The sequence below is a fragment of the Mesoplodon densirostris genome, chromosome 15 (genome assembly GCF_025265405.1).
Source record: "Mesoplodon densirostris isolate mMesDen1 chromosome 15, mMesDen1 primary haplotype, whole genome shotgun sequence".
Taxonomy (NCBI): domain Eukaryota; kingdom Metazoa; phylum Chordata; class Mammalia; order Artiodactyla; family Ziphiidae; genus Mesoplodon; species Mesoplodon densirostris.
In genome coordinates this window covers 9,548,145-9,560,504 of record NC_082675.1, presented here as the reverse complement: position 1 = coordinate 9,560,504, position 12,360 = coordinate 9,548,145, and the positions used below count along the sequence as shown (strand labels likewise).

The 12,360-nt window shown below is 50.9% G+C and overlaps 2 protein-coding genes across 15 annotated transcripts in view; one reads left to right on the top strand and one right to left on the bottom strand.

The window, feature by feature from the left end:
- The window catches only part of ATXN2 (ataxin 2), a 137,601-nt gene extending 125,269 nt beyond the window's left edge, over positions 1-12,332 (top strand). For 5 of the 8 annotated variants that reach the window (XM_060118304.1, XM_060118303.1, XM_060118308.1 and 2 more), the window contains 2 exons: positions 1,765-1,933; positions 2,788-2,901. In XM_060118304.1, coding sequence (XP_059974287.1) covers positions 1,765-1,933; positions 2,788-2,816 — 198 coding nt within the window. In that variant the 3' untranslated portion in view covers positions 2,817-2,901. Of the gene's footprint in view, positions 1-1,764; positions 2,143-2,787; positions 3,373-3,543; positions 3,684-4,443; positions 4,513-12,249 lie in introns of those variants that run through there. The other 3 variants (XM_060118306.1, XM_060118309.1, XM_060118305.1) reach the window with 3 other exon arrangements.
- SH2B3 (SH2B adaptor protein 3) overlaps positions 3,992-12,360 on the bottom strand; it is a 40,174-nt gene continuing 31,805 nt past the window's right edge. The window contains exons 3-9 of one of the 7 annotated variants that reach the window (XM_060118318.1): positions 8,844-8,945; positions 8,672-8,763; positions 8,493-8,587; positions 8,185-8,399; positions 7,924-8,095; positions 6,944-7,051; positions 5,028-5,116 (exon numbers count right to left, since the gene is read on the bottom strand). In XM_060118318.1, coding sequence (XP_059974301.1) covers positions 6,975-7,051; positions 7,924-8,095; positions 8,185-8,399; positions 8,493-8,587; positions 8,672-8,763; positions 8,844-8,945 — 753 coding nt within the window. In that variant the 3' untranslated portion in view covers positions 5,028-5,116; positions 6,944-6,974. Of the gene's footprint in view, positions 5,117-6,576; positions 8,096-8,184; positions 8,588-8,671; positions 8,764-8,843; positions 8,946-12,360 lie in introns of those variants that run through there. The other 6 variants (XM_060118314.1, XM_060118315.1, XM_060118317.1 and 3 more) reach the window with 6 other exon arrangements.

The following is a 12,360-nucleotide window of genomic DNA, read 5'->3' as shown; positions in this document are numbered from 1 at the left end:
TGACTACACTGGGCCTGACCACTTGAATGTTAGTCACATGAGTTCCTAAGAAATATCTGTACTTGTTTTCCCTGGCTGTTCCTACATCTGCTTTGACCATATGTTGTACTTCTTGAAAGGGCTTGGCCTTGTACATTTGTGCAGTGTAACTTGAAGCTGGAAGCACCCAGGTGTTCCCATTTTTCTTAAAGAGCCGCCCTGGAAGCCCTCTGGAGCTCACCTCCAGCATAAGCTTCTAAAGGTTGAAAGGTGTGGTTGCTTTCTGCATCAGCTGCTGACAAAAGTCCAATGCAATCCAGGGCCAGTTTGGATTGTCTTAATGAGGAGAAGGAGCTGCACTGAAGTTGGGCTCCAACACTGTCCTTTTAGGCCCTCCCTGGAGGGTGAATCGGCTGTATTTGTTGTCTCTTTTTGCTGCTTTCATAACAGAACTCTTCTGGGTCTCAGTTAGCCTGCCTCACTGAACTCTGTTTCATGTCAAGCAGTGCACCACTGAGGCTCTGGCGTGGTGGGGCTGGAGATGGTGCTCAGTTGGAGCTAACTCTCAGAGGCGACCTTGTAACTGGTGTTCCACAGCTCTGGGAAGTTCGGGCATTCTCCCCAGCAAACGTGTAGGTTCTGTAGTGTGGTGCACTGCAGTGGATGATTTGCTTTTGATGGTGGGGAGGGGAGCCGGTTTGGTCAGGTGTGGGGCAGCATGGTTTGGCTGAACCAGGAGCTTCATGAGACCAGGGGGCCTGTAGATGTCTAGCAGAGTCTGGTGGCTACGTAGGTATGTGAATTTACATGTAAGTTGGGGTTCCTAAAACCTCACTTTTGTGCTTTTGTGCTGAAAGAGCAAAAAGGTTAATATTTGCAGGGAAGCCCAGATATGCCCTGGGTCCCTTTGAATATGTAAGAGTCAAAACAGCATTTCATTCAGGGCTTATTCTGGTCTAGAACAGTGCACAGCATGGGAGGCAGGAAACGAGGGCTCTTCCTGGCTCTGCCAAATCCCTGCAGAGCTGCGATCCAGCTATTTGGGCTGACTAAAACCTTTCCAACTTGACAGTGAGACCAGGTTGAACTCATTATCACCTGGTACAGAGAGACACTGGGCTGGACCAGATAATTTTAGATTACCCCTTCCCACCTCACTGGAGCCATTCACTGCAACTCCTGCTGCTGCTGCTCTATCGGCGTACCTTTCAGCAGAGCAAAGGAGCCTGAGAGGCTTTTCTCACTGCCTTGACTCATTGTTCACTGAGGTGTGCTGGTGAGCAGGCAAGAAGCAGAGGGGGAAAGGCAAAGAAAATCTAGAACAAAATTAACAGTCCCTGCTTATAATGCTTTCTTACTTGAAAGAGATGTTATCTGTAAAACTATTCAGGCCCCACATGGAAGCCAGAGTCTAAAGCATCATTGCAGGTAGCCTCCTATTAATTTGAGAAAGCTGCGCTTGGATCAGGGATCTTTGTGAAGACCTTGCCCCATACATAGAATCCAGTCCTCAGAAATGTTGAAGGCTAGGACACTGCAGCCCTGACTTTTACCCAGGCTCGCTGGGTGCCTGCTCCCTCAGCCTTGCAGGATCTGCCAAAGGGTGAAGCATGTCTATAGGTCAATTGATGGATCCACTAGGGAATGTCCCCAGAGGAAAGAAAGGGCCCTGAGGGCCCACTGTTGCCCTTTCCTGAGAGCCCCAACCCAGTGAAAGGGACACAGTTGACATGTTGTTTAAGCTGGAGATGTTGCCTGTATGCGTAAAAGAGCTCTCTGTTTCAGGCTCATGTACAGTCAGGAATGGTTCCTTCTCATCCAACTGCCCATGCGCCAATGATGCTAATGACGACACAGCCACCCGGCGGTCCCCAGGCCGCCCTCGCTCAAAGTGCACTACAGCCCATTCCAGTCTCGACAACAGCGCATTTCCCCTATATGACGCACCCTTCAGGTGAGGCGTGTGTGTGCAGGGGCCGCCGGGCACCCCAAAGCATTCTGCTCGCACAGGTCGAATGGCAGGCAGGGCCAGCGCTTCAAGCCCCGCATCTGAGAACTAGCAAGACCCGTCAGAGTGTACACAGTAGGGACTGTGATGATCAGTTCAGTGTCAGGGCCTGAGGCTTCCGGGAGCCTAGTCTGTGTGTGTTCTGATGGTATACAGGATTTGGCTTGATGAGAAGCAGCAGCAGCAGCATTCTGTGTAGCTGATGCATGCTTAGGACTCAGTTGGCCTTCCTTGTTACGATAGGTTGGACAGGGCAGTGTTTTCCTTCCTGAGTCCCAACAGTCTGACGTGGGGGGTTACTACCATGGCAGAGTTTGATTGTAGCTCTGGAGACTACTACTGATGAGAAAGTGCTGTGTATGGATTGGTTTTGAGTATAGTATTAGCTCCAGTCTATGCCCTGACAGGTAGAGAATGCCCCGTGATTGTGCTCTAATACTTGATGGTGGCCATGGCGATATTTCACAGTCTAACCTGTTATTCTGAAAGCAGTACTGGTGCTTGGCTATTATTTGGGGAGGGGATATGTTAAGGCCTCTTTTGTACCCCATGAGCAACAACTCTTCTGGGAGTTTTATCTGAAATGGTTTTATGTCTGACTGGTTTGTTTCTACCCACCCACCTACCTTCTCCCCCTTTTGGTACAGATGCGGGGGGGTGGGAAGGGTAAAGAGTGAATTAAATTTTGAGTCTTGTTCAGGTAGCACAAGGATAGCTTACAGACATGTGCTGCAGAGACACTAGGCTAATGTGCGGTGTTGCCAGTTTTCTGTTTAAATATTCACTTTTCTTTTTTACAGTACAAGCCCACCACCAACAGCAGTTGTAAGGCTGCCCTGGAGGAACCGAAAGGCCAAATTCCCTCCTCCCTTCTACTGCTTCTACCAACTGGAAGCACAGAAAACTAGAATTTCATTTATTTTGTTTTAAAAAAATATATATGTTGATTTCTTGTAACATCCAATAGGAATGCTAACAGTTCACTTGCAGTGGAAGATATTTGGACCGAGTAGAGGCATTTAGGAACTTGTGGGCTGTTCCATAATTCCATACGCTGTTTCCAAGTCCCGCAAGTACCCCAGCTCTGCTTGCTGAAACTGGAAGTTATTTATTTTTTAATGACCCTTGAAAGTCATGAACACATCAGCTAGCAAAAGAAGTAACAAGAGTGATTCTTGCTGCTATTACTGCTTTAAAAAAAAAAAAAAATCAAGACTTGGAACGCCCTTTTACTAAACTTGACAAAGGTTCAGTAAATTCTTACCGTCAAACTGACGGATTATTATTTATAAATCAAGTTTGATGAAGTAATCACTGTCTACAGTGGTTCAAGTTTTAAGTTAAGGGAAAAACTTTTACTTTGTAGATAATATAAAATAAAAACTTTAAAAAAATCAAAAAATAAAAAAAGTTTTAAAAACTGATATCAAGTTAATGTGTGTTTGTATGAGCTATTTCCATTATAGGATACTGAATATCAGGGCAGGAGGGCTGACTCTGCTGTCTTAATACCCTCGAAGGTTAGCTGTCAAATGATTTTTCTTCTTCACCTTTAGTTCTGGTTCAAGGTATCTCTAGAAAAAGACAAGACTGAGAGATGTTCTCTTTGGTGGCTAGAGGTCTGCTTCAGAAGGAGGAAGGCTGGCCAGAGTTGGGCAGTGCCGAAAGTCCACATCCTCACCCTGACGCTGATTCTGTAAGCTTCCTTTTTAATATCTCCTGAACCCAAATGAGTTAGAAGTTGTCCTGATTCAGGCATCTGTCTGTTTTACCAGTAGGGGGCAGGAGACACACACAAACACACACACACCTGTAATAAAGAAATCCAGAGGGCTGAAAAGATGCAGCGATGTACAAAATAGCGTACTCCTGTAGACCCCTAAGCATCTGTTAAATGTCTTCAGTTTGTGGGAGGAGGACAAACAGGAAAAGCAAGTATTTTGCAGAGACTACAGTCATAATAGATAGATAGAGCCTTTAAATACTGTGGTACCAAAATCAAGATTCTGAAAACTTTGTTTTAATTCACATGTAGCAATTTGTACATTTTAGCAAAATTTGCATTCTTCACGAATAAGTTACTTATACAGTACATAAACAATGCATAAAAGTTTGCCAAATACCTTCTGCCTATAATGATACAAGATGAATCCATTTTCTGTGTTGTCATTACAATGTGCTGCTTATTCCGCTAAACACTGGATGTCAGATGTGTCCTTGTTAAGAGTCAGTGGATAATAAACTATCAAGTTCCTCTAGCCTGTGGGAGATGTTAGCGCTCACATGACATTTGTGATAACAGACTTAGCCCTGAATAATAGCATAAAGGAATCTAAGGCAACCCTTAGGGAAGGGTTCAAGGCCTTGATGTTAAGTTAAGAAACTGTTAATGTAAAAATAGTGTTCTCTGGTTTAAGATTTTAATGATTGCTATTCCTTTCTCCTACACGGTCCAGAAATGATCAAAGGCAGAAGATTTATACCAGATAAAGCCATATGGATTGCTGGTCTAAAATTCAAGGCAGGTTAGTTGACTTAATTCTTTGGTGCTGGTGACTGTTAGTTTGTAAAAGTTCATTGAAGTCAGGCGAAGGAATTGATGATGCTGGGAGCAGTTAAGCTATCCTTGTTGTCTGTAATTAGAGATAACTGGAGGGCTTGTGGTGCTTACTGTCCAACTGGCACTCAAGAGTCTGGCTCTCAGTAGAGGCTGCTGGCTTGGCCTCTTGCCGCCAGCGGTGGTCACATTGAGGCTGGAAAGAGGGTGGTGGAACGTGCTATGACTGCGGTGGGCTGGCTGCAGCCGTCAGGGTTGCTCCCTCACTGCCTGTGACAGCCTCGAGCCCAGGAACCCACTGCTCCCGCTCTCCAGCTCAGCCTGCTCCAGCAGAAAGAAAAGGCATTGACTTAGTGTCGCTTCTTCCCAGGCCGTGAGGGGCCTTTTTGTCGGAATGTATTTGAGCTGTCCTGGTAATTCAGACACATTTAGTAAAGAAATGTTTTTCTTGAACATTTTACACTGAAGCAGTCTGGAAGTGGATGACTCTTTCACAGATTCTGAGCTTGTACTTTGTAGCCAGTCGGTCAGAGCTGCTGGCTTGCTGTGCCTGGCTTGCCTCTTGGCACTACCTGAGAATTGTACGTTGAGAGGCTGTTAAGAAGTGAGTACCCCTGGCTTCTGGATATCATATCCCAGATGTTTGTTTACCCTTCTGGTTGGAGGGAGGGAACTTAATTGTTTGGTTCATTGTCTGCTTGGCCCCTTTCCTGTGCAGACAGAGGAAAATCTGTACCAGTGACTTGTCAGCATTGACTTTCTATGATGAGCTTTCTCTTGTAAAAGAGAAATCCAAAACAGTGCTTACTCCTGGTCTACACTTTGCTTAGCATTCATTAATCAGACCTGCTTGATGTGTAGAAAATGTGGCCCTTAGAAATAGACTACAACTCTAGATCAGGGTTGGTTATGCTTTACCGTCTGTGAAAACACCCAGGACTGTTGGTTTTATCTGTGTATATAAGGTGGGGGGAGGGGCACGCCACACAGCTTGCAGGATCTCAGTTCCCCGACCAGGGGTGGAACCCACGCCCCCTACAGGGGAAGCACAGAGCCCTACCACTGGACCACCAGGGAAGTCCCAGGAGTGTTGGTTTTAAAAGTGGAAGAGGGCTTCCCTGGTGGCGCAGTGGTTGAGAGTCCGCCTGCCGATGCAGGGGATATGGGTTCGTGCCCCGGTCCGGGAAAATCCCACATGCCGCGGAGCGGCTGGGCCCGTGAGCCATGGCTGCTGAGCCTGCGTGTCCGGAGCCTGTGCTCCGCAACGGGAGAGGCCACACAGTGAGAGGCCCGCATACCGCAAAAAAAAAAAAAAGTGGAAGAGAGGTGGCTCCTGACCTCCCTGCCCCTCCCAAAGTCTGACCTCTGACCTCTTGGAGTAGAGAATGGCTGGAGGGAACAGACACATGCCTCACCCCAGATAAGGCAGGCAAGTAGTTAGTTTAGGCCAAGGTTTAAATTTAGCTTTTGACTGATGTATCTATAATGTTAAGCTGTGCTGAACTCCCAGTTTCCTAGAAGCCACTTCGATGAGCCCAGCGGCTATACTGAACAGCTCTGCTCGCACCCAGAAGCAGCTGACTCCACTCGGTCACTGCCTCCCTTGTTTCTGAGCCTCTGCGTGAAAGTTCTGGGAGGAGCCAACCCCCTATGAATTGTATCACTTGTGAAAGGCAAGTATAGATGGAGATTTGACTGCAGGACCTCCCTGCATGGTAGAGGTTATGTGTGCCTGTGTATACATGCACACACATGCTTCATCAGATGAAGCAGTGGTTACTGCTGGAACAGAACACTGATTGTGGGCTATTAAAGGAGTTTCTCATTAGCTGTGGCACCAGATTCCTGGCTTCCATTTTGGCTCAAGAATGAGCCTAAAACCTTGTGGGATAATTTAATAAGCCTTTAGACACTTGGAGGCTCTGAGCCAGCCCTGTTGGTGAAGGATTTACTAGAAAGGGCCCAGCAGCCCTTTATTTCTTTTTGCTTGCCCCTCCTTTACCCCTCAGTTTAACTCACCATAAAGCTGCTGTAAACCAGAATCCAGTTTTTTATTCATAAGGCACCAGGGTGGAATTGTTCCTTGCCACCCTCCTATTTCAGTAATTAATTGCCTGAATTTCCCTGAAAGGGTGACACACTTCACTTCTCTACATTTAGGAAGGACAGTGGCTCCTCAGCAACAGGTGACTGTCCTGAGGATGCAATAGACAAGGAAGCCAGGCATGCTGGCTCGAACCAGGAACTGGTCAAGTAGGATTTGCATAGCTGTCTCTGACTACAAAAATCGCATGGGTATTAGTTCAAACAGTGCAATGAAATAAGCAGTGGTTTAATTTTGAAACCTGAATCCTTTGAAAAATTAATCTGAGGTAAAAATGTTTAAAATCATTTTTGACCTTTAGCTTGTCCATCTGCCAGAACTTTGTCCTAAAGTTGAGAGTCGAAGCAGGATAGGTGTGGCCACCTGTGGCTTGGGTACAGCAGACCCGCCACGTGGACTGAAGCTATAACGGGAAAAACCACAGGAGAATCCAGGGCTTGTTAGTGTTTTGGGCTTCCTGATGGGCCCCCTCCCCCCTCCCCAAGTAGAAAGTCTGCCAGCTGGGACAGTGTCAGTGAAAAACAGTTTCCACTGCCAACTCCAGCCTTCACCCCACCGCCCCCTCTAAGAGTGATGGGGCCTGGTCCTAGGGACCCAGGGCAGGAGCTGGCGACATCCACGAACAAGAACTACATCTGTAAACAATAAGGAGAAAGCCAGGTGAGAATGGAACTTCTAGGAGGCCCTTTAACAGGCCTAATTGAAGGGTCACATCCAAACTGGAATGAAGAGTTAATTAACAGTGTCCCTTAAATCTCTCTCTGGAAGGAAGGAAAGAAGGTTATACATTCAGAAGTTCACATCTCTGCTTGCTTGTGCTTCTCGGGGGCCTCTGGGAGGCCTGTCAGAGAGGCGTGTACTGATTGTCTATGGCCCGCAGGTGGCTCCGGGAGGAGGAGTCCATTTCATAGTCCGAGTCCCGGGCTCGACTGGTGGGCTCGGGCTCCAGGTGCCGCAGGCTGTTGGCCAGTTCCTCAGGCGAAGGCACCAGGTGGAAGATCTGCTCTGGGGGAGAGGACCGGCCTGGGAGACCCTCTGGGCCGAGCCCCCGTGGACAGCCAGAAGCGCTAAGGTGGGGAAGGCCCAGCTCTGAATCCCAGCGAGAGAGGGAGAAAGGGAACAGGACAGTGTTGGAGGAACCTGGGGGACAAGTGACCAAGAGAGAGACCACACTGTCAGTCTTAACGGGGTGGAGGCAAGTGTTGGAAGGACACAACACGAGGTCTCGGTTCCCAGTGCCACCACCCCCTTTATCAAGGGGCATTAGGGTCACACCTGGCGGCTGGGAGACGACTACCACATAGCCGGACAGCCGGACGTCACAGGCAGCCCCGCACTCGAGTGGGATGGGTGAGCGCTTGAAGTGGTCGAGCATGTCCACAACCGAGGGGAAGTGGAGGTGTTGCACGCGACACTGGCCCCGCTCAGTCAGTGAGAGGCGCAGGTGCTGCAGGAGAGGAGGACGGTAGGCTCGGGCATTGGCCCCTAAGGGCCTTGAGCCTGGCCAGGGTGCAGCCCACCTGCCTCACCCCATACCTTAGCTATGCCCTGGAAGTTGAACGTGAGCACGTACTCCCCACGCCGAGTCTCACTCTGCCGTACCAGGAACACTCCGTGAGCGTCAGGACCCTGCAGCTGAACCAGCTGAGCTGCCTTCACTCGGGAGATGGGGCCATGGAACCAGGGGTAGCAGGACAGGAAGTGATCTGTTTTCTGGCAGGCTGGGTCCAGCAGCCCCCCAGGAGAAGCACCTGACAGAGGAGGGGATGGGTGATTCTTCGTGTATGCCTCATGTCCTGGGCTGAGTTCCGACATAGCAGAGGACAAAGGCCCTGACCCCTCACCTTGGTTCAAGGAATCTGTGCTTCCCCTTGGAGAGTTAGATGTGCCGGGCTCTAAGGCTGAGGGAATATGCATCTCTGAGTCTGTGCTGAGTCTGCTGGAGAAGGGTTGGGGTTAAGAATCTGGGTAGGTCAGGAGGAGCAGTAAAAGCTGTGCCAGGAGTGGGGCCCTAGGGTCTCACCCTTGGCCTGCGCACTCCCGGAGCTCAGCCATCCATGAGTTCAGCTGCTGCTCATCTCCCACCTCAAAGATGATGTCTGTCCGATCCTTCACCTGGCAGGGAGGGAGGGGAGAGCTGGGTGGGATCCCTGAGGTCTGTCTATTCCTCCCAGGTGTGGAAAGCTGTCACTCACCTTCAGCACAAAGGTGTAGAGGTTGTCAGGCATCTCGAGACGTGTGCATCGCCGAATCTCCTGGATGCTGGAGCAGGCTGCTTGTAGCTTGGGCTTTGAACTCTAGGAGACCAAGGCAGACATTCAAGGCCTGTCCCTGATGGCCCTTCACCCACCCAGGCCTCTGCCCTTTTCCGCAGTCTCCCCAGGGGCTAGCTTGCTGAGTGCATGCTCGTGGTGCTGCTGAGCAGGCACCCCAAGCCTGGAGTGCGTTCTAGCATTCTGCCTTGCAGGAGCCTGCAGAGGGCCCTCTGCCTGTAGCCACAGCACCGTCTCCCCCGACCCCAACACACACACACACACACACACACACACACACACACACACACACACACACACACACACACACACACACACACACACACACACACACACACACACACACACACACACACACACACACACACACACACACACACACACACACACACACACACACACACACACACACACACACACACACACACCCTCCCCTCCCCCACTGTGGCCTAAGGGCCAATCTCTGCTTCACCTGGACCTGTGGACATTCCAGCTCTGACATGTGTCTGTTGGCTGACGCCTGTTTCTCTTCCCAGTGGTGGAGCAAAACCCCCCAACCCCCTACCCTGGCCAGTCACAGTGGCTGCTGGCTGCCTCATTGCAGTAAACCCAGAGAGGGGACATGAGGGTATCCAACCCAAGTTCCCTCTATGGTGCTGGCTGACTCTGCCTGGGGGCCCCGGACTTTATCATACCTTTAGCTCCGCTCCTCCCCTCCCCCTCCCTCTATTGGCTCCCCACCAGTACGGGTCTCTCCCAGCCTAACAGCAGCCTTAGGAAGCAGATACTATCACCACATCTTAAAAAGAAGAAACTCAAATCTTGGAAGTAAAGTCATTTGCCTGAGGAAGTGGCAATCAGGTTGTGAACCCTTATCCAAAGCATACAGCCTACCTAGAACCTCAAATTCTCAAACCGAGCTAATCTGTCCTGCCTTCGAGTCTTAGGACGAGGAGGGGGTTGGCAGAGTAGCTTAGCTATGGGCTCTTGTGGCTCTTTTGCCAATGTGCCCAAAGGGGCAAAGCTTGGCATGGCTGGCCTCAATTACAGCCAGCCAGAAGCCCACACAAAACCTGGGGCCCAGCAGCCTCCCATGACATTCAACACACGTGGGGTTCAGAGTGGGTGGGAGATGACCCCCTACCCTTTTGCCAGCAAAAGGGTCCTGACTGAACCTGGCTAACCCTGCAGATGCTTGTTCCCAGGGCCCAGGAGCTCTCATCCTTTTCTCAGAAAGGAGATCACCCCTTCACTGCCCCCATCTCCTCCACTTCCTCCTGTGATAAGACTGGTAAGATTGTTTCTCTGGGGTCATGAGATGATTGATGGCTGCTTCCAGCAGAGGCCAAAAGAAGATAAGAGCGTGGGGGAAGGAGCAAGATGTGGGGAACGGACAGAGGAGACCCAAGTGGGCCCTCCTCCCTCCAGCAGCTTTTCCTAAGAGCCAGGAGAGAGACAGCAAGGCGCACCTGGAACTACCACAGCTCCCACCAAGGCAGTGCCGGCCGGGGAGGAGGAAACGGGGCATGAGCATAGGTGAGTTCCAGGCAGAGTGGCTTTGGCGGATCTGACCTCCATGAGGGGCTGACTTTTCAAAAGGTGGTGCAAGAGTCAATCCTCAAAGCCATATGCTTAATTAAGCATGCTTCAGACACACAGGTGCCAGGGTTCTGATAGAAGGATGGTGACCCCAGGACTGGGCAGCCTGGCAGGAGAGGATTGGTCAAACTGGGGCTCTTCCTGGTCCAGGCCCACCCCCAGAAGGTCTTGGAGCTGCCAGTCCTGCCCTGGTTGTTGGACACAGCAGTCTGGGAGAACAGCTCTGGGAACAAGCTCAGAGAGGTCGCACAACTAGTAAATCCCAGCCCTAAGTGACCAGCACCGGCCAGGGTATCTTCACCCTCAAGTTCTTGTATGTCCCCCACGACCGAGTTCCTCAGCCTGGGAGCCTCGCCTGGCACCTACACAAGCACTGGACGTGCTGGAGCGCATGGGAAGCAGGGCGTCTGCTCTCCCAGCAGCTTTCACTGTCAGCCAGCCCCTCTTGTCTCTACTTCCCGTCTGCAAAACGGGTTAGGTGCAGAGAGCTCCTGCCTTCTCTCGCTTTTGCAGTCGGCCCTGCCTGGACCCCCAGCCTCCCCACTGTCTCTGGGCCCTCAGCATCACTGGGAGGAAGCAGGCCAGGCCAAGAGGGTAACAGGCCTCATTTCCCTTTCAGCTCCGCTCTGGGCCCTGGGCCCTGCCCCCTGCCCCCAGTGTGAGTGCCAAAATTACTGGCAGAGCCTGGTTTCACTCTGAAAGTGGGGCCCTCCATGCCAGCTTCACCCCCAGCAGCTGAGGAAGCGCTGACCTGACAGGCAGTGAGGAGAGCATTCCCCTCCTCCCCCCACAGCCAATCCTGGCCGCACAGACGTTGGTGAAACGCGTCCTGGCTCCCCTCTGCCTGCTGGCTGAGCGTGATAGGGGTTCTTTGATGTCTTCACGGTAGCCCAGGCTCACACAACTCCAGAGGCTGAGCCAGGGCCTGATCCCCAGCCTGCCAAGGACCAGAGCCAGTGCATCTAACTACCATGCTGCCTGGTGGGGGAGATGCCAGGGGCTCTGCCCAGATTGGAGGGGCAATTGAGAGCACAGGGACAGACATCCCCACCTATGGCCACCGCCCTAGCTGGACAGTCCAGAGCAGGACTTGTGAGCGCTGGTCACTGTGTGGATGGACCAGTGGGTGCCTTTCTGACTGAACAATGTGATGGAACAGAGCTCTGGTGGAGAGAGCCGAGCCCGAACCGCAACCGCAGGAACACTTGGGGCTTCAGGTTCCCCGCCTCTCACACACCCTCTATTCCACCTGCCACGCAGAGCAAGCCAGGCCAGCAGCTGCGCTCTGAACCCACCTCAAAGTCACACTGCTTGGGTGATCAAAATGACCAGACCATCCCAGTGTTTGTAGTGCAGGCAGTAGACTGTCACCCGCCACGTCCTGCAGCATCCCTCCCGGGGAGCTGGTCTTCTCATTCTTAGCTCCCAGCATCCAAAAAGCTAATGGCCACTGTGCCTCAAGTGGTAATCCATTTCTTTCTTTGCTCTGGCTGCTAGGAAGCACAAAGACAAAGATGTAGACCAGCTCTGATGCTGTCCTCACAGTAGGGCTTGCGTTTCTAGAGCTAACTTTATCCAGGCTTTTTAATTTTTCTTATTCCTCTAGGCACTAGGGTTCAGTCTTGACACTACCCTTCTTGTATAACCTTGGACAAGCAACTCAGCCCTCCATGCCTTAGTTTTGTCATATGTATGGTGGAAATACTTAATAGTCCCTCTCTTTTCACAGGGTTGGTATGGTGATTGGGTGAACTATTGCAAGTGAAAGAAATACCTGATAAACAGCTGTTGTTAAATTTCCAGGCTGGGGTCTGAGGCCATCCAAGATGGGAAAAGCCTG